The 22,691-nt window shown below is 39.8% G+C and overlaps 1 protein-coding gene across 1 annotated transcript in view; it reads right to left on the reverse strand.

The window, feature by feature from the left end:
* The window catches only part of ABLIM2 (actin binding LIM protein family member 2), a gene marked incomplete at its 5' end in the record, with an annotated part of 113,988 nt that overhangs the window by 86,092 nt on the left and 5,205 nt on the right, over positions 1–22,691 (reverse strand). Inside the window, 2 exons of the mRNA XM_082315586.1 lie at positions 3,464–3,647; positions 19,234–19,377. Of these exons, the coding sequence (XP_082171712.1) occupies positions 3,464–3,647; positions 19,234–19,377 (328 nt within the window). The remainder of the gene's footprint in view (positions 1–3,463; positions 3,648–19,233; positions 19,378–22,691) is intronic.

Consider the following 22,691-nt stretch of genomic DNA (forward strand, 5'->3'; position numbering starts at 1 on the left):
TGGAAGAAGAAGGGGCTAAATCCTCAATCTTTATGCCAGCAGAACAAACAATGCAATTAAAACCTGAATTTGTTTAAGAGCCAACTGGTCAATGCAAGATAGATAGAAACAATCACATAGGACGATACATTATACTGTACTTTTAACAGTCAGTTTTTCTCTGAATACTAATTCATTTTTTTCACACTTTGACCTGTGGCAGCCCAGGGCAATAGCATCTGAGTCCCAGGGGATGCCCGGGGATGAGTTGGGTTTCTGACAGACAAGCTTTCCCACAGAGGAGGGCAGCAGCTTATCACCACCGTGCAGAAGGCACCAGGGAATACAGCTCTTTTCTGTGACACTGGGCCACGTGGCATTCAAAAGTAGTAATACCATGAGCTCCAGAAAACGAATGGGCTTGTGTTACTGGCTTTTTCCCACTGCTCCAGCTAGCTGTATGCACATTAGATTTTCTCACTGATATTACCATCTGAAGCAACATACACTTCCCACCAGTTTCTATTTAAATCTTATCTTCTCTGAAAATAAGAAAAAAAAGGAGTTGCTACTGTGACTGGTTTACTACTCAACGCAGGAACAGTTTGAAAGTGTTACTTCAGAGCTACAGAAATACAGGTTATAAAAGTGCTCATTTAAAGCACTTAACAATCCTGCACCACTCTGGAGACCCTTGTCACAAGTGCAAAGTGCCTTCTGCTGCCAATGTTTTCCTGCTGAAGTTGGTAAGAGCCTTGCTCGCTTTCCATGACAGCAGGATCAGACCCACTGTCAGGCAGTCACCACCTCTCAAGTTCACACCATTCTGCAAGTCAGATTTCTAACAGAGCACCCACATTAAAGTCTGGCTGTAAAAGGCAACATCAGATGCACTTTGTGTGATCAGCCAACTGCCTCAGACGGCGTGCTTTTGGCACATTATTTAAGGTTTCTGCCCATGTGTAAGAAATGAGGCTACAAATGGTACTCCTGACTCTTCCCACCAAAGAAAATGCCAAGGTAGAGTGCTTTACAATACTGTATCTCAAATCAAATGGCTCTATTTTTTGCCTTTTAATATTTTTTTTTAAAAACAACAACATAAAAGTTCTTTTTTTCTGCTTAAACCACATGTATTTACAGTCTACCTACCTTATTTTTACTGAGGATATCACTCAATAAAGTAAATGCTGATGATGTTTAGATAGGACACTCTTTCCCATAAAAAACATAAATTATGTCTGGCTTGCAAAGACTGGGGCAATTGAAGCAATGCTGATTTAAAGCAGTTGAGGACCTGGTCCAGTGTTTTTACTATAAACAGATGACAGAATTCTTCTGTTGCTCTGCACCACAAGTCGGTGTTATAACCCCCCTGGGAGACACTAATTGAATCCTGCTAGTCAGCAGGGCATTAGTTCACTCTGATGAAGACAACATGAATTTGTGTGTCCTTCTAAGGAAAGCAATGGAAGGAAATCTGGGTCTTTCTACTGAAGTTTTAGATAGCAGCTATTAGAAACTTCATCAGTGAAACAGCTTTTAATCCAATTATTTAGTTATACAGAAGGTTAGGCAACATCTCTGATTTTTTTATATGAAATATTATTGTATCAGGAACTTCATTTTTAAAAGCTTTAGCATGTCTTCAATACACATGATATTTGTAGCATGTTCTAGTGAGTATTTTAATTGTACTGCAATTCAGCTCACCTGAATTGTTAGGTACCTAAGAATCAGTAGCTTAATCATAAGGAAAATTGTTCTGAATTTCCAGGGAATCAAGACAAATTCTACCACCAAGCTCCAAACTATCAACTGAAGGACTGACTAAATACAGCAAGAGGTTAGTATATCCAAAGGCCTGACTGAAACCTGCTAGGCACTAAGCTGCTAAGTATAGTAACACACAGGTAAATAATTTATGCCTCAATGCTAAACCTTAATGGTGTAGCTGAGGATACAAGCACATTTAGCAGGAAAACAGAATCAACCAGTTTTTCTTTTTTGTCTTAAATGAAGAAGTACATTACTTTACAGAAGGTACTAGTGCTAAGAAGAAAGGTACCAAGAATTAGCTGTGCCCCTCTGCAGGAGAGCTGTAATACTGATAGGCTGCAGGCCAAGAGCATGTGCAGCCAGCAGTTAACTCATGAGATCCACAATTAGCCAAATAAATAATTTTTCCTCCTATTTAGAAAAACAAAAAAATAGGGGGTTTTGTTATCTTTACTCTTCATGTTTGTTTAAAGTATCCAAAAGGAAAAAATCTCCTATTAAACAGAGCAAAACTTGAACAGACAGAATTTAATAGAATAAAGACTTGTCAGTCTCAGAGTCTTCCTCTTAACATGGCTATTTAATTATTCCTGCAATTGATATATTAAATTGATATCCTGCCATGAAACACAGCTGTTTTGGAATTTGAAGTCCTGCTTCTGCATCAGCACAGGAGGACATCTGAGCTCGGCAGCCCTACGAGCTGGGCAGATTTGGCTGGCAGATGGCCACAGTGACAAGGACACACTGGTTTTGGACTGCATGTCACCTGAATGTGCCACCCGCGCATGTAGCATCTACAGTGTGGTGCATCAGTGCCCCGTTGTGCTTTCCCTCTGAACTTGGGGTTACTTTTCTTGTACTGCTAAAGGCTCAAGTTTAGCCAGAAAAATTATTACAGCATTTCCATTTGCTCCAAGCGGCTATAACAGTGCATTTCCTGAAGGTTTGGTGGACTTAAAAGTTTCTTCCTGAAGTCTTCAACAGATTTGTTTGTGCTATTTCCAGAGAAGAGGATTAAGATGCAGGTCAAACTGACATCAATCACTTGTACCGCAGAGCCTGCAAACATCCCCACCAACACTGGGTTGCAACATCGCATGTACCCACACGGGAACTGATCCCACTGAACTCCACCAGGCTGCTGGGGGTGGGGGGAGACCTTGTGTGCTGTGTCGCTTGTCACCTCCACGGCTGCTGGAGATCCTTGGTGAAATCCAACACGTACGTAAGCGTCTGTGAGTCCAGGACCTCTCTGTCCTATTTTAAATGACTATTGGAGTTTCTGGGAAGCAGCACTGTGAAACTGCAGTTTAAATCTATTAATACGGTATCTACTCGGCTCACTGAAGACTCAGCTGCTGGCATTTGAATCTTTTGTAACTTCAGTCAACAAAAGACAAAATAGCAGACACCAGAGAAATAAAGCGACATTTGGGGCTAAAGGTCTGACAGTAGAGGCAGTGGCAGTTTCTCAAGTACTTTGAAAACCTCACACATAAGATATCATAAAACAGAAAAAGCATTTTAAACAAAAAGAGACACTCGGAATTGGCTTTTTTTTAAAATTCTGCTACTTTTTAAGGAGTGAATAATAGAAAACAACTATTTTTTTTCTATCTATAGGCTATAAGTTTGAACGCCTGGCATTCATCTTTCAAAATCCAGTTTTAAAATGAAACACAACTTCATGTAGAAAACATACCTGCAAACAGCACACACAAAACAGTCTGGGTGATAGGTTTTGCCCAGTGCTGAGACCACTTCTCCCTCAATGAATTCATCACAACTGAAGCACCGTGTGCCATAGAGTCTCTGGTAGTCCAAAGTACAGATGTAGTCTCCCTGTCTCACAAAAAATCCTCCTTGAGCCAGGTCACATCCACAAGCTGCAGGAAGAGAAAAGGCAGACTCAGAAGGCTGGAAAAACAAAGCTCGCTCTCTAAGGCAATGCTGACTTTCCACCTATGATCAATACAGTTCCTAGTAGAGTGTTTAAGCACTTCAGTATATGGGCTTATGATCACAGAATGGTTGTGCACCTGAAAAACACTACTTTTATAGTAAATTACATCAGTGATGTATTTTGTACACTAACAGTTTGGATTTATTGCATGTAAAAATATTAACCTTAGTGCAGAGGCTGCTAGCACAGAGTTAAGTCTTTAGGAGTTGAGTTCAGGGCTAGCATATACAACACCCATCATTCTTAATAGGTTAAAGGAAATGCATAAAGGATATAAACCTTCAGAATCTAAAGCATCAATGTTACAAAGAAACGTCTCTGAAAGATTACAATTGTCTGATATTCCTCCTGGACACGAAAGTGGCTAAAATACTGCTCCTTCTAAACATGGGGTCTGACGCACATGGCAACTGCTGTAAACTTTCACAAGTTTACAAGATCCCTTTTTTTAAATCAAATCTTACATTCACCTGATAAACATCACTCACCAAGCATGAATTGGAGGGATCTCCAGAACCATCTGCTTCTGGCAAAAGTAGAGTTTTTAATCCTATTTGTCAATTTATATTGTTTAAGCTAAATCTGTAGGAAAGGGATAAAGTTAATTAACCAAAGGCTTGTGAGACTTTTCAGGGCCTTTCTCCATTGCACCAGGGCTGGAGTTAGGCTGGCATTTTGAGAATGTATAAAATGGGAAAGGAGAGATAAAACACTTTGGGTGAAGTCATAGAGAAGTAGACAGAGATGTAGAAGACGATCCTCATCCATATTGACCAGGATCTTTGAAAACATACTTGATTTGTTTTATAAAGAGAACTGGAATTCAAAATGGTGATTCTGCTGCTGTGCTGACTGCTACTGCACTCTAAGTCACAGCATCACACTTGTTACTATGTACTTCTGCTCCTGGGGACGTGCATGTAGGGAAGCCCTTCCAGCAGCAAACGGTGCTTACAGTCAAACAAGGCTGAACAGATGACCGCGGCAGTGTCACATCTTGCGTGCAGCACACAGAAAAAGAGTGGGAATGTTGCTTATCAAATTTGGGTCGCATGTACAAAACGCCACAGGGCTGCTCAGTGCCTTGGTCCCAAAATAGCAGAGGTACCTAAACTTTTAAAGTTCAAGACGGAGATTTCTGCTTAGGTACCTGAGAGTCCACAGGCACTTTGGTTGGTAAAGCCTCTCAACTCACACCAAAGCCTGTTTGCAATGCCAGAATCAGTCATCTTGCATCTAAACTATGAGAAACAACTCCAGCAGGCATGCTCAAGGCACAACATAATAAATACTCACAGCACAGAAACCCCAAGAAAGCCTAGGATCCTAACATTCATTTAAAAACACATTCAATCACCTGACTTTTTTTTTCATCTTTCTTAGTAGTTAGGGACGGCAGCACAGGAGGCCTGGGCTCAAGGCCCTCTTTAAACCCTGAGCGGGCATTTAAATCCTGATCTTTCTCTCTGGAGATGGCCCCAACCAGTAAGTGACAGAAAACAACAATCATGCTGAAACTGTATTAGTATTTGATCAAGAACTGAAGAACCATGGGTTAATTAACCTTTCTTGTAAGTCAGAATAATTCCAATTATGTTACATTTGTCATAGACAACAACTATGGATTAGATGATTTATCTTGCAATACATTGTTCATGTGCTTTATCTCACAGGCTTAACACATTCGCTTTAATATTTTTCTTTCTCACCCTTCCTCTAATTTTTACTAAGGACATGCTTTTCGAACAGACTTTTCAAAAATATGGCATGACTTGCTGAATACTACGAGTTTCTTTCAGTCTATATATTTCACCTATGTACGTACTGGTGTGACAGAAGCACAAATCAACTATGGATTTAAGATGATGCTGAGCAGCATGCTGAGCTGATACTAATGATGCACTAAGAGCAGTTCTAAATTGTATCATACAGTATTTAAACTTGCAGAGTGGATCATAAAAGAAAAAAATTAAAGGACATAACTGAGTTCCTGAAGTGAGCAGGGAGGGGTTACGTCCCTATAAAATATTTCTTTATGCCAGTAGTGGCACATCTTACTGCAGCATGCCTGAACAAAGCCACCAAGAATCACTTTGAGCTACAGGGCAGGCACTGACCTGTGCATTTGGTCCATGCCATCCCAGAGGGATGCCCCCCCCCCCCAAGGGAGATCCCCTTGCTATAGGCTTCCATAGCAAGGGGAAGAAGAAGAGTTGAAAGTGTACCCACAAATTACCTGTCACTGCTCTCTCGGGCACTCTTGCCACTACTCACCTGCTAAAATGAGCAGTAAGCACAAGCAAATCTGTATGTTTTTCCTGCTGACATTAAGGGAGGGCATGCGGGCCCTGTCTCACTGCTAACGGGGCCCTGGTGCTGAGGTTCAGGGTAGGTGGGGCTGGCGACAGCCCTGTCACTGGTGTTTGACAGGACCCTGTCTCACCCTGAAGGTATCTGCCTTTCTCTCTGCTGCCACCGAGGTTACAATTACTACGGCTTCTTGTGTGTTACTCCAAAGCACTTTGCACAAATGCACTTAATCCTGGCTTCTCAGGAAACCTTGCAGCGAAACTGTTTAGCCAAAGAGAGCCAGATAATCAAGATATTTGGACTTCAAAATAAAAGCTGAGTTTGGCATCTTCTACCCAGGCCCCTCTCTGTATCGCCATCACTTCAGCCTCCCTGTACACGGAGTGGCTGAATTCAATAAGGAGGGACACAAATTGCTCCATTAAGCATGGGCAAACATGAGCAGAGCACACTTTATTTGAACAGCAGAATGAAGATTAAGAATTGTTTTCTCCCTAAGTTGTGCTAAGACCTGTAACTGTACTTTCCAATTAATATTAATGGATTCAGCCTGACAGTCATAGCAGGTACGCTGCAAGTGAACTCCATGCTGAAGTCATGGGTTCTTCTAGTGGCTTTTGCTACACAGCACGCTAGGGTGACATTCATACAAGAAACGAAGTGGACCATGAGAAGGAAAACGAACTTACCAACATACTTGCTCCACAATACAGAGCTATTTCACCATAAATGACTTTCTAGATAAACCAAGTGCTGTAAATCTCACCTACCAGTAGCCCTACAGCAATAGATAGGATAGAAAAAATTAAGAGGATAAGATTGTAATTAGGTAATTGGCCAAGGCGGAGATGACAGTGAAGAAGGGTGAAGCACAGCCTCCAGGAAGGCTATTAGTACAGCTGATTAACAACTATGGGAAATGACAATAGGAATAATGTTCTTGCTACAACAAAACAGGCCCATGGCAATGAAGTGCACTAATGACCGAAAGCCCATAGGAACTATTAGTGCAGAGGGAGATCCAGACAGAAAGGGAGCTGGATACTTTGAGACATGGAGAAGGGATTTACTTTAAATGCACAAGGTGAAACATCTTCCATTCAAACAGGAGCAACAAAATTCCCTTCTGAGAGGCAGAAGGAAAGAAAGACTTGCAAATATTGGTGATCACAGGACAACTACAAGTCATTAATGTTTTGAATTAATAAGCAACGATGCACTGGACCAAGCAGGTCCCATAGAGCTAGCTAGTTCTAAAGACAGTATACCTTGTGAGCACACAGGGTATATCCTGCTCAGTTATTTTCTCAAAAGACCAATTCACAGCAGAGCTGGGCTATCAGGATGACATAAAGAATAAAATCCTATTTTAAGAGACAAGCAGAGCTTGGCTTGTTTAGTGTAACCAAAAAAGAAACCAACCAAACCTCAGGAAACAACTAATATCTCAAGATACATCTGAGGTTTAAATAGCGTGAGTTAAAGAAAAGATGAAGAGCTATTTAAACTCAATGAGAATGTTGTCACAAAAACAAGTGAGGAAACCCTGGCCATGAATAAATGGAGGCTGCAAATGAATACAAGTGTTTCTAACAATCACAGGAAAGAGGCTGTGGAACAGCATCCCAGTAAGAAGGAAAAAAGATGGAAAAAAAGGCCTCAGATCTCTGTAGCTTTGGAATGAAGTCTGAGCAATATTTAAAAGGGATTATGAGATATGATTAAAATATTAGCTTAAAGAGATTATATTTTAAAGAATAATGAGAGAGATATCACAAAACCATAAAAAGTATCAAATGTGAAACAAAGTTGGATGAAATGAGAAAGAAAGAAAAAAAAAATTGTTGTGTTTTTTTTTATTTCTTAGGGTTTGAGTACCTTAAACCCAATACCATCCATAAAATATAAATATCAACATTTGAAAATATAGTTCTCCCGTTTAATGCTTCCACTTGATTAAGCAGATGCATCTGTCTTCCTCCCTTCGGCTGGGGCTGCACGGCTAGAAGGCGCGTCCCCTGGGTGGTGGATAGGGGATCCCTCTCTGGAGGGTGCACCGGATAAAATTGAAGAAGGTGCCGCGAACCAACGCAGCCTAAGGGAAGGCCACCCTGACAGAAAAACCACTGGCCCTCCAGGTCATGGGGGTTGGGCAGGAGGCCAACTACCTCCTCCCGGAAAAAAAAAAAAAAAGTTGCAGAAACGACGAGCATCAGAAATGGCGGGGATGGAGAAAATCGGTAACGAAGTGAGGAGGAGGAGATGGAGCTGGATCGGTCGTGTCCTGAGGGGGAAACCGACGGAAGACTGCGCTGTGGCCCTTGACTCCAGAGCACGCAGCTGCAGACCGATCGAAGTGGAAGAACGATGTTCGCGCCTTGTGTGCCTCCTGGCACTGAGAGAATTCAGATCAGATCAGATCTGTCTTCCTCCATAAGATCAGCACTGAGCAAATGTTACAATGTACCAAACACCTCACAGTTTTATTCAGCTGTTTCCTGATGCTGCAAGAAACTTCAAGACCTTGAATTCTATGGTTATAGTGGAAAATGCACAGGAAATGAGGAAAAAAGCTCTTTCTTTTTCACTGACAGTACTACTTTCTGTGTAGTACAGTAATAGAAATAAACTAACATATAAATAGGTTATAGTATAAATTTATTTGGAACCAATTAGATCTGTAACAAATTGAATTGAGACTAGTGGCCAACATGCCTATTCTTCTTTGGAGATTTGATAACCTCTTCCGCTCAGCAAGGCTATTAAATCTCCTGATGTATGTCAGTATGACTACTGATTCAGTTTAGTGCAAGAACATTTTTATGGCAGAGGACTGTAATTTTCTTAAATATTTCTTTCATAAAGCCAGCTGCTTTTATGTCACTAAAAACATAACTTGTGAAGATTTTAGCTGAAGCAATCTTACATGTGCCATACTGAAGAAAAAATTTTTTTTCATTACAGCTTTTAAACAAAACCAGGATTTTCATGCAAAAATGTTAGGTACATTGTAAAATATTTCTTCAGAGAAAAAGCTGGGATGAAAGATCTCGAACAGGCTTAGCCATCACACAAGTTTTTATCTCTATCAGTGATAAAAGTTTTTAGTGTTTTAGCATTCCAAGAAGTTTCAAAAAATCATTTGTATCAGACCTTGATGCCACATTTGGCCCCTTAATCTCAGTTCTTGTCAATGGTCATTAGTTCTTCTAGAGTTCCCTCCAAACTGATTAGCTATAAGCAAAACTCCTAAGAAAGAAAGTCCATTAATGCATTTTTTGGCACAGAAAACTGAGCAGGGTGGGCTTTTGGCCCTTTCTTTCCACCTTGTTTTGGCATATGCCCGTAACAGAGACCACGTACGTGACAGTTCACGAGGTGCTACCCTCTGCAAAGTCTTTATTTATGAATGAAGAAAAATCTAGCTCATGAGTGAATCTTGGGCACAGGAGGGAGTCCCTCCTCTTACCCACCGACTCTGGAGGCTGGGGGAAGTCACAGCTTTTCCAAAATCCAAATCCTCCTGCCCTGCTCTTCACACATTGCTCCATCACCAGCTATGCTCCACCAGCCACATCTCGAGTCACAAACGCTTGTGTGCTCCTGCAGTCTTTGAACCATCTAATATGATTTAACTCGACACCCAGCTGACCAGAGAAGAACACAGGGATTCCAATTAAATACTGGCTTGGATATTAAAATAGTTCCAATTTAAAGCTGAGAAAAGTAGCTCTGAAAACAGACTCATTAGCCATCCCTTGGGCGAGATGCTGTGCCCCTTACCTGCTACTGACATGGACAGAGACACTGCCCAGCTGAGATGGTCCTGCACACCTGCAGAGACAAGAAGTCAGGGAAGGGAAAGCTGGAGGAAGTCTAGGGAGCATGTTTGAAGGCAACTACCAGATCTTACTCTCCTAGGATAGGAAATCAGCATTATGTCACAGATCCACTCCTACCCAACACTTGTCATCCAAAATGAGTATCTGGAGGTAGGGTTATTTAAAACCTAGAAACAGTTTCCAATCATTACTGAAGTTCATCTTAGTGAAACAAGAAAAGCACTGCAAACATAGCACTTATGATAATGAAGAGACTAACACTGAGTAACTCAGTTGCTTGTCTTGGTATTACCCTGTATACCAAGGCAATGCCCTATCTTGAACAGTTATGAGTAATTTTTAAGTAGTGGATACATAAGTGTTTGTCTCCTCTCATGGTATTTGGCAGAAAGCCAGTACCTGGGCATGCTCTGGGACTTGAGATGGAAGATATCCACACCATTTCTGAGGAGGGTACCTCAGGATGGCTTCTCTGACAGCTCAGTAATTCCACTCATTAAGATGGTTTGCAGTTACCTGACACCAAAATCCTTCATATGGATCTGAGGGGTTCCTCTACTTGCTTAGAAACGGGCTACTTTTTTCCCCAGCCCAGTGTCTGTAATAGCACCTGGAGCACTGTCATTTATGCTGTGTGATTTCATGGTCAATATAACTCCATAATTCTTTATTGCCTACAGCCTATAAAAATAAATAGCAGCAATAGCAATTAATTAATGCACTTTAAGCATGTTGCTATCCTGCTATGGTATATCATCAGTATTCCATTTGCACTGTACAAACATAAAATGCATCTCTATTTTCCTTGCTGGCAAATGAGCCTACTGAAAGTAGATTAATTTTTTGGCTGTGTGCTGGGCCTGAAAATCAGCTGTGTCCTGAGAGGCTCGGAGGATGCTATGCTCACTGTGCTGCTGTACACTACAGCAGGCTGCAACAGTAAAATGCACTGGTCTTCTTGTCATCCAAACAGTGCCATTTTGCTTTCAGCCTGCCAGACAATCGAGCAGTTTGCTTACATGCAACTGCATGTATGAAGTCTATGGTTTTTTTCTCCCATTTCTTGCCTGATACAAGCAACCAGGCATGAATCCAACAGAGGAGAGAGAGGCAGAGACCCTGAAAATAAAAGAAGGAACAAAGAGCCACTCATAATGTTGTTACAGAGAAAACAAGAAAAAGATCTCTGCTTTCTCAGAGCTAAAGAAAAGTTTTCTTCCTCAGCACTGTGGCTTTATGTCCATTTCTAGTATTTTCCTCCATCCCCGAGATGGATGCTGGTAGCTGATTAAGATCTCAAGAACAACATGTAGTACGCTGCTGACATAATTCTCTTTTGGCAGCTAAATTGCATGTCTTCATACATCGTTGATGCAGTCTGGGAGCCCATTCTCCAAAAGCCCATGATTATATCTGGAACATTTCTCCTGGCCACTATGCCTGTGAGAAGCAATAGCAACCACCTGGCAAACTTCCACCACTACAGCTTTGACTTCAAACCGAACCGCAATTAGTTTGAAGCAGTCTAAGCCTACTTCCAGAAGATAACTGTGACTGTGATACTCTTTCTGTTGGGGGTCGGGTGTGGATGAGTCCAGGTAAGCTTTTCACGAAGGTTTTGAGGAAGTCTTCCCCAGCTGGAAGTTTGCCTGCCATGCAAAGTCTGCATGGGAATATCATCTCACTTGCCCTCTTGGTCAATTCACACCTGAGACTTCTGTCTATAGGTGAGGAAGCAGAGAGACAGAAGGAACCTAGCGATGGTATATAATCCATATAATCCAATCGCTCTTCCTAGGCGGGAGTGACCATATCTAAGTCTTTCCAAGCAGATGTCTGTGAAATCAAGAACACTCAAGCCCAGTGTTTTAGCTATAATATCTGAAATACCAGCTATAATCTCAAGGACTTGAATCTCACCTCATTTGTTACAGTCCAGGGCAAACAAAAGCAGTATGCAGCACCGGGAAAGTTGGGGGCAGACCTGCTGGCCCCTTCCCCAGCTCCCAGCCAGGAACTGCAGGAAGGCAGACAGTTCTGACAGAGGAAAACCAGAACAACTTTCCGGAGCAGGTAAGATACAGAGAACTGTGGGCTATATCTTATACATCTTAAAACACTTCACCATGCATATGAAGCACTGAAAAAGCTATAAAGGATACAGCGTACAGCACATCTACACAAGGTCTCAGGCTAAACTGGCCATGATACCCATAAACAAATTTGTGGGGTACACACTTCAGCGCAGGAAAACCTTAGAGATTCAGAATGCTCTTATGAGACTGACGATACATTAACGACTCAGGTGTTCTGATTAAAATGAAGGAGAGTTTGGGGAATTTCCTGTGCACTATGTAACTTGGCTCCTATCATTTATGGGAACCACACATCTAGCAATTTTTGCATTAGAAAGTGCATTTCCATTTCACTTCTGGAAAGCAGAATTTCCCAGTAGCTTAAAGACAGTGTTACTGCCCTCTAAAAGCTCTCCTATAGTGTTAAGGGTGAGAGAGATCCTAACAGCACTATGTACGAGGCTGTTCCAAGCTATCGAAACAACCCCCAGGAAAACTGGAAAAGTTGTCTGGTTTATACTGTTTTATTATTTTAAGGAATCAGTCTGGTTATTTCAAATTTACAAGTATGCTAAAGAGACTTAACACACAGAGTTAAAGTGCTTTAATCCATTTTCAACCTAATAGCATCCTAAGTGTTTATAATAAAATACTGCTGTCAGTTGCCAGACTAATTAAAACAGTTGTGTTTTGGGTTTTTTTTGTTTAAAAAAAAAAAAAAACAACATGTGAAGCAACAACATTAAATATTTGCTGATTTTTCATAATGATACTCTGGGTGCCAGTTACAGGTTTGCAAATTAAGTGCTTGCTCTGACTACGCACAGATATGGCAGATGGTCTCGTGTTAATGAGTTGCAGAAAGCGGGAGGTAGAACACCATCACTGTGGCAGTGATGAATTTTATGCAACAACTCTCTCTGGGTCTCATCACATCACCTTAGTGCATTGAAACGCCCAGTAACTACTCCAGCATGCTGGCTGTATCCCTGCTGTATCCCCATGTGAAAGAGGGTGATACAGACAGAAAGTCCCCCTGCATAAAGGCATTCCTGCACTGACACTTTTTGCGTAGGAAAAAACTTCACCCTAAGAAGAGAACGTGAGTAACTCAAAAGAATTACGGGCTCTTCACGGGGGTGACACTATCTAATGTGGGCTGAAATTATGTATGCTCAAAACTGCCTTATCTGAATAATAACTTTACTGCCTGCAAAGTTTATGTTTCCATCCCAAACTTCATCTAACGAACATCAGGCATGATTTTAAAATGCGTTCAGTTTTGTCCCAGTTCTACTTTGATTTCAACCAGTGTGAGTTTTACTACTCTCCATTTATTTGGTGTCTTTGTCTAAATGTACCTCACCATTCCCAACACGGTTAAGCACCTCTCGCAGGTAGCTCTTTCCAGTGAGGAACCAGCCCTCTGCAATGCAAACATCTTCTGCACATGACTGTACCTGTAGTTTGGATCGTCCCCCAGAAATTTCAGCAATTACTTCTTTGAAAATCCTATCCATTTTTTTAATGAGTACTTAACTTTCTAGCATGACTTCTTATTTATATCATTCTGGTCCAAAGACTGAGAAGAAAAGCAAGGCAATGAAAAGACTAAAGAAAACTGTACTTGTTTATTAGTAAGAAAGTAAAGCAGGGGTATTACATAATATCCTGGGTATAAAGACTAGAGTAAGCACGAATAGCTTTACTATGCCCTAAAAACCTAAACACCCACAAACTTCATGTCTTTCAATGAGATAAATGAAGCTGGAAACCAGAAATAACAGAAGCTTGGCTTCCCGTGGTTTATAGATAGATAACTTTTATTGAAATGTTAGGAAGATATTCCTTTACCAATACCCTTAACTGTGATTCCTCCCCTGTCCCTTTCCCACACTTTACTAATATTATGTATATTCATGAAAGATACTCTTAAAAAAATTCATCAGACTCCAGATGAAATATATGCCATGAAATAAAGCTTTTGCTAAAGTGCTGATGTGATTGGTATACAAGCAAGACATGAGAAAGTTCTTCATGAATCCAAAGAAAGGTTACAACTAACAAGGATGTGATCAAAACGACAGAAAAATTAAGAATTACTTCGTGATTGTGAGAGTTTACTGATGAAATTTTTTTTTCACGCTTTAATTATTGAGTTGCTTTTAGAAAGTTAGTGATTAATGATTTTTAAAGTTTAAGTTTAAAAATCTCAAATCCACAAGTTAGAACCATTGGCCACTGCATTAAATCCCATTTGCACAGGCAAAAGTGATTAAAACTGTCATTATTATTATCGTTATTTCAGTGAAATAAAATATTAAGCTAACGTGACATTGGTAAGTCAGTCCCAAACCCACTATACTGTCCAAGCCAGACTCTGAGAGTATTGTGTTGAAAGCATAGTTTTTCCTATTATATTGAGTTAATATGATCTGGGACTGCAAACCCCTAAAGTACTTGGGAAGCGATGGGCACGTTGCTGAGAGCGCCTGATGAACAAGAACCCCTCCGCTGCATCCCCAGTGCCTCAGATACCATACGTGCCATCAACCGCTACTGCTTGGCCAAAAGTTGGCACTCAGAAATCTTACTAGTGAGCTTCCCGTAAATGACTCCCATTCCGAAACGTGAAACCCCGTAGCTATGTTCAAATGCGAGTCCCTCAGATTACACAGCGTAGCTTTTAACATATTTATATCCTAGCAGATGCATTTGATCTAAAAACCAAATCACTCCTATTACCAAGTTACTGGATGTTTTTAACCTTCCCATTAACATGGCTTCGCAATAAATGATATAACTCTGGGTTGTGTTGTACGTTCTACTGAAAAAAAATGGTGTAAAAGTGATATATCCAGTCCAGGGCTTTTCCACAATTCCCAGGAAACTGTAGTGCCACAAGAATCAGAAACACTCACCCACAGAAACATTCACCCAACTCTAGCTGAAGATGTGATATGTTCTAACAGGTTAATTAAACAAATAGATGAAAATTCATGGGGGAAAAAAGTATACTTGAAACTGCTAGCCATGCCAGCATGGAAAACTGCACGTGCTGCCTCCATAGCAAGACAGCAATCCAGGGAATTTTGATTTAGGGGTAAAACAAGACAGACACATACGCAGCAAAGCTGCTATAGCACAATGGTCATGTTTTCACATCTAGGGCTTGGATTGCAAGCTTACTTCATTTTATCAAGACCAAACGAGTAAAGGACAAAGATATGAGTTACGGTTCTTCTCACATATGAGCAATCTTGTACAAAGAACAGCTTTTTACCGGATTGCATGGATTTTTCCCATTCAGCTAGGGTGGAGGCTGCAGGACTTTTGCATGCAAATAGATCTGCAAACGTACTACGGATTGTCCATTATTTGGTCTGCTAGAGTGACTATATAAAATACTGTAAAGTGTACTTTCTGATTTTATATAAAGCTATAATAATCAAATTATCCAGACCCCCTAGAAACATTGGACTTTGATTCACGCTTCCAATATTTCCTACTGTATTTGACATAGGTTACTGCTACTTTGGAAATGCTGGGATGCAATCACATCACAGAAGAAGAAATACTTGACAAACACTCCTAAAACATGGTAATTTCTATCTTTATGAAAGATCAAAGAGGCTATCCAGGATAATATAATTGCAGCACCTACATCTCTCCTATGTACAATTCTACCTTAGTCTCTCTCTCTACTGGCTCACTAAATTACGCTGTTGTAACTGAGCTCCAAGTGAGTATTTGCCTAATACCACGCCCCATATAAGAAGCAGTCCTGACCTGACAGACACCCTCAGAATGAACCAGACAACACTTGTTTTAAGTTCATAGTCTCAGTCATCAATATTCTATCACCTTTTGTCATTTTCCTTGATGTTTTCATTACAGCGGTGAGAAATATTAAGAGAATTCACAAACATGGGAACCAAAGCCCTTGAAGTCTCATGAATAAAATGTTTGCCTTATATTTCAAAGGCATCTATTTCTATTATAACTGCATTTTTATTAAACCTGACTAAAATGGGAGATATTTTAAAGTAAAGATTGAGTAAAAATTTGAAGTGAAGACTAGATGACATGTTCCCTACAGCCTTTTACTAGCAGATTAGATGTGCACTTTAACAAGAAACAATATATACAAGTAGATATGAGTATAAACCTTATTTATAATGCCTATTTACCTCCATAAGCCCTTTTAAACTTTCATACTGAGCAAAACTAGGAGATGTTCACAGTATTGCTGTTAAAATTTTTAATCTGGATGAGTATCTCAATCTTTAATAATAAGAAGAATTAGTTGATTTTAAAAACTTTTCTTAGAATTCTTCAGAATCATTATCTGGGGAATGTGAGAAGAACTGGATGGGAATGAATGACTTTATACTAACCTTCCTTGGTTATATAATTTAATTTAAATACAAAAGGCACCTACATACTTGCTGTTACCATTCTGAAACTCACAGTCCCTATAGGAATAATCAGACGGCAGAATGGCAAAATACAAAACTACCTTTCTACCCTAAAAAAAAAGGAAACAATTAAACGTCTCTGCCCCCCTGAAACCTCATAATTCATTCAACACTACCAAAGAAATGGCTTCACATTTCACACATATTCAAAAACTTAAGTGTGACTTCTTCCAGTGTAATCTCATCTGCCACTGATCAAATCATTCAAACAGACCTCAAATACTTCTAGACACCTTCTCAAGACATGGTCATTTGTTATTCTTCTTCATGGGCTCTCTGTCAGTTTGTGGTCTCCATCATCATACATCTGTAAGTACTGTGAGAAGGAATGCAATTTTCTGCAGTATATCTTAGAAATATCTAAGTTTTTCTAATGAAGGCCATCAGGTGGTTTAATACAGAGGCAGTCAACCTAAGCAGGCAGGCAGCTTAGCAGGGCAATGCAGCCAGCCCACATGTGGGATTATCTGTCCTGGGACTGTCCCGTGGCTGCACTGGACGTTGGACACACTGCCTCTTTCAAGGTGCTATCTTTGGCGGATGAGATGAGAGGGGGCAAACTGCCTCGCTGAGTACCATCAAAATAAATGCAGCACAGGGAGGAGTCAATTGTAAGGTAAATATATTCCCAGGATCATCTCCCTGCCCATGCACAACAGTCCAGCAGCATGACAAGAAAAGGGGTTGAGAAAAGGGGTCATGGCACAAACGTCTGCTCCAAGGCTGAAAGGAGGTAAGTGGTCAACTGACCAGGAGAACCGAGTACCATTTTTTTGCTAAATCCTAACACATTAACTATATTTTTTCATCCATTGATTTGAGCACATGATTAAAAACCCAAATCACATTTGCTTAACTTGATTTTTTTTTTCCCCTTTATGTTAGCTAATGAAATGTATGTTCAGTGCTCTGTTCTGTTCCTAAGCTCTTCTCCTGTAATAATGTGGTAAATCTACACTAGAAAGCAACTTACACTTCTTAAGTAACAAATAAAACCCAGAAACAAAAGAAAAACATATACCAGAAGGATGCCAGTAAATTGATGGAAACCCTTGAAAAGTGATAAAAGGAATTATGGCATTTAAATAATGAGGGGGAAAAAAAAAAACCAACCACGTGTGCAAATGTAGCACTTAGCAAAATGATTAGTAAGGAGGAATACAAGTACTCCAAGAGCCCTGAACCCAAGAAGTGGTTTAACCACGCGTCTCTGACACTACCTCCTGTGCCAGCTGAGTCTGATGGGTGGCTGACAGACGCTACCCTGCTCCTTCCTGTTAACATAGTGATTTTTTTCTCATTTTATCCAAGATTTGCCCGAAGCGAACAAACTCCTCCTTATCTCTTACAGACAGGTAGGGGTAACACAGCTTCTACAGTACATTCATCACCTTCTTCTGCATGGGGGTGGGAAAAAAAGCCTCCGCACTGCCTAAATTTGGGATCAGTGAATAGTTTCAGAGTCCCCTTGGTGCATCTGCAGGTGACCTGGCAACCTCTGAAAGGAGATGCCCTATGAAATGAAAATGTGGATGTATAATTGTGTCTCGTTCCTTCCATGGACTTGTCAATGTTTTCTCATAGCAGATCTGTATAAAAGGGGGCTTGGATTTCATCAAGATAATTACATGGAGTTCACATCAGTATGTTACTGAGACTTCACGCAGGAGACAAGACTCCTGAATAACAAATTAGCTGCTCTCTTCCTGAGTTACATCTGAAAAACTAATTTGATAATAAAATTTGCCATAAGAACAGGTGGCTTTAAAAGAGTTTGAAAGATGTATGTATAGGCTGTGTTGTGCTTTAAATACTATTCTGGTTCTGCATAGGTGACCAAAATATTTTTGCTATTTAGGATAGTGCACTATGCTTATTTTTCTTGCTGTGTAATTTTGCAGAGAACACAATTATTGAGCTGAACATTTAATCCTGTCTATCTAACTCATTAAAGATTGACTCAGGTATTGAATACAATATACTTAATCCCAAGGGATTTATAAAAATGTCAGTATAGCTGACAGATAATGACAATTTTCTTTCTGATAGTTTCCTCTACATAGAAATGGAAATAGTCACGTTAACACAGCTGGGACCAGAGCCATGCTCATGTTTCTAGGCTGTGCTACAAGGATTAATAAATGTCATTTGAAGTACTGCTTAATAATGAAGTAAGCAGGTCGCCCAGTAAACATCAGTTAACATTTACTCATTTGTACATTCAAAACAAATTAGATCTTTGCAACTTCCAGATAATCGAAGGGGTGTTGTATCGGTTAATTCCCTGTTTTCCTTGACCATCCTTCTGCCATTCACAATGTTTCAATACTAGATCACAGCCAGGCACCAACCTGGAGCAAACCAAATAGTTCCCCTCAAAAAATGGAAAAGCACAGGGGTCACACTGGGATTCAAACATCACAGTCCAACGCAAGAGAGTCTCAAGAGACATGGCCATGGCCCACCCCATGGCATGCATTAGAAAGCTGGGAGAGGGATACCCTCTGAATTTCTTTGTAAATGTTAATTCTCTCCTAACCCCACACTGTGTTTCACTACCAGTTCTCCCGTGTTCTTCTTCAGGTCCCAACTCTACAGTAAACTTCATGGGTTTATATCCATTCAAAACATACTCCACTTTCAGGATTTTTTACAATTTTACAGTAAGCAGTCATAGAGTTCACAGTGAATCCTTTCAGGCATAGATTAGATTGTAAAATATGTTTGTGAAGTTTCCAGGACCATGAAGTCATATGCCCAGTGCTAACGCCCTACTCATATGAATAGCTGTCACAAACACTTACCTTTGCAAACAAAGCACTTAATATGGAAATATTTGTTCTGAACTCTCAAAACTTCTCCTTTGCATGGGTTTCCACAGTTATTGCAGAGAATTGCAGTACTTGATGGCTTCTCCAGTTGGCTATGTACAGCCTGTGGTTGTGAAACTGCAAGAGAAAACAAAAGGTAGAGCATTTTAAAGGCCATCAGATGCATCTTCTGTGAGCCCTAGAGAATAATGACAATTAACACTTGGGACAAAACAGGTCAAGCAGATAAAAGAGTTTTAACTTCTGGTATTGGCCAGCACAGGAGAAAAGATCTGCTAAATGAGCTGAGCCAAGCTTCTCATAACTTTCAAAGCTCACACCTGCAAACATTTCAAACATAAATCAGAATTGCTTATAAAGAAAAGAATCCACATGATCAAGTCTTGAGAGCCTCCGCCTGAATTTCAAAAAATGCTTCGTTGCATTTTCTCTTCAAGAAATCAAAGACTATAGATAAAAGCTATTGGTTTTATCCAAAAAAACTTTAATGTGATTTAGTAACTATTACACTGTGAGATACTGATCCTTAAAGTTCAAGGTAATTGCCTTTTAAATTAATTTTAAGATAGAAATACACTTCTGTAGATGTTCTGACTTCATACTTCTGAAGCATTGACATCTCTGTAAATATGACATACATCTGATCATTAAAGAAAGGCTGCTGTCATTTTGTAAGAAAATTATGATTTCAAGATATTAGGTTTATCTAGGTTAGTAAAATATTAAGTGAATTAAAAATTTGCTGCCATCTTGTGATGTAAATTAGAAATTGCATTTATTGGCCTGTTGATAATAGCAATATAAATTGGCATCCCAATGTGTTATGTGGAACAGGTGAGATATGACCTTATTCTTGCAATTCTGCTGCAGTACTTGCATCAATTTTTTATGACAGTGTACTTAGGAGTCTAGACATCAAGGCAGTGAATTATAAAGGGGCTGTACTATAACTCAACAGACTTGGCTTTTTTCCTATGTTAAGAAGAACTGATAACAGGAAAATATAATCAAGCATTTTAAGTAAATTACATACTTAATGACATTCTTCCTCTTTAATGTGGCATGCTTATTCTAAGGTTGTATTGCTTATTTCAAAGTGATTGAATTTTTTTAAATTTTAACTTCAAAATAAACTTACCAACTGACCAGTCAAGATGGAGCAACCTCTCACAGGCCAATACACTACGTATAAATGGGAATCAGATGTGTTTCCCTTCAGGGTTTAGTCGAGGGATAATGCCAGTGCTGTGTAACCCTTTTCTTTCATCAGCATTCATAAACAAATTGGGAAGTAATTTTTTGTTTAAGGCTGCTGCAACACAATTAATCAATTTAGAAGAGGCTGCATTAAACTCAGATTGGCCAAGATCTTTAGTTTTTACTCCTACTGTAATATCAGAGTTGCTATTTCAGAAAAAAAAGGCTTCTGAAAGAAAAAAAAAGATGGGAAAAAAACCCCACAAAATTGAATTAAAAACAAAACAAAACACAGTAATGTCTATACCTTCACCACAGGTAGGGATGACATAGAGAGGCAGTGGTGGTACTGTCACTATGAACACACATAACAGATGATACCAAAATCAGTAAGTGAGCATCATCCAGCTTTTATTCTCTAACATCTGACCTTGCTGCTCTTCCTCCTCAATATCCCCACCACCAGCATCGTGTGGTGATACCTAAAAGGCCTTTCCATGTCCACCAACTTTAAGGAGTCAGTATTTCAATGAGATGCTGATCCTCCCACAGTCTTCTGGAGGAGTTTCCAAAAGTTTTGTCCAAACTGCCACTTACTCCTGTAAGTAAAGTGTTTGGTTTTTTTTTTTCCCCAAGGATATACATGGGATTGAGCTGCTTGTAGCATTTTTTAACCACCCATTAGCATTCTGCCTTGTCTGCTGAAATTACGCATTTTGGGATTGTCAGAAAGTCCTGCTCAAGGCAATGTGAACTCTGGAGCTATTACTGAAGCCCTGGCTATAATTAAGTACATCTCCAATAAAAACAACACAGCACGAGAGGCAATTAGAAGTTTATAGAAAGGCAGATGCCCAAATTTAAACAGGGCAAACGGTGCACACGGTTCAAGCTAATACGAACATCTGCCTTATTCCTCAAGAGAAACTCTGAACTTTGCAATACTTAACTTTTGACACACGAATTTCTCTTTATTGTAACCTGCCCAAAACAAACTACCCACCCTGAAAAAGAATCAACCCTGTAAGAAACTAAAACAAAGTATTTTCCTGAGTTATTTAGTAGAGTAGCTGCTAAAAGTTTGCAACGATGGATAAAGAAGGTTTGGTCTCTCCAAAATTACTGACAAGCATCAAATTTGGAGCATTTAATTCATGTAAGACTTGACTTAGAGAGAGCTGACCACATCCAGAACGTTTTGGCCTAAAAAGTTACACTTGAAATACAAAATTCTGATTGGAATGATTAAACATTTGACTTTTTTTTCATGTTTGACTCTTCCCATGGCTAAGGCTTTCTGAACAGCACCTCTCCAGAGGCATCAGCGGCTGGCCGGTGCGGAGGCACGCAGACGGCTGCGATCTCATGCCATGGTGTGTCCCAAGGGCAGGGCAGTAACCTGGCCAAGGAGTCCCAGCCGCAGCACAGAGCATGTGCTAGACCCAGATGCAGCTCTCCAAGCCAAACGTACCCCCTTTCCCTAAAGCGAAAATATTGTCACATTTCCAGAGAAAAATTAATTTTTCTGTTTGTTTTCTTACACCTGGGAGTTCAATGCCGCACTTGTTGCAAAACAGCAGAAAATTGAAAATTGTTGCAAATTTGTTTTGTGAATTTTGAAACAATTGTTAAAATTGTTGCAAACTGAAAATTGTTGCGAAGTGACAGAAAACAGCAAGTTTTGCTTTCCACACTGCATGTGGTGCTCAGTGTTCAGAGCTACAGGGCAGGACTATTTAGCACATTTGGCTTCTCTTCAGGTCTCTGGATCAAAATTTAGAATTTAAAATAACCAACAACTCAGCTATAAAATAAATTAAAAAGGAGAAGATGTAGTATTTCTGTTGGAATTTTTCCATTAATCTTGAAGTAACACAAATCATATTTAAAGTATGCATGGTAGACAGATGAATAATTATTTTGCTTTCCTCTCAGTTCAGAACTAAGCTAATCAATATTTCACACAAAACCTCAGTGGGAATACAGTGCCTTTGGGCTCATTATAAAACTGTGCTTCTGAAGACAGTTTTAAATACTTACTCATTCATCTAGCACAACAAAATGATGTAATTAATGATATATTAGTTTAAGTTTGAATCTTTTAAAATATATTGTGCTTTATGTTGAAATTGCAACTACTGACACAATTTTGGCACACTGTATTAGTCAACTTAAAATTTTAACTTATGTTTCAAATAATTTTTAAGGAAATAGGTTTACATGGCAATTTTCGG

The sequence above is a fragment of the Platalea leucorodia genome (assembly GCF_965183815.1).
Source record: "Platalea leucorodia genome assembly, chromosome: 6".
Lineage (NCBI taxonomy): Eukaryota > Metazoa > Chordata > Aves > Pelecaniformes > Threskiornithidae > Platalea > Platalea leucorodia.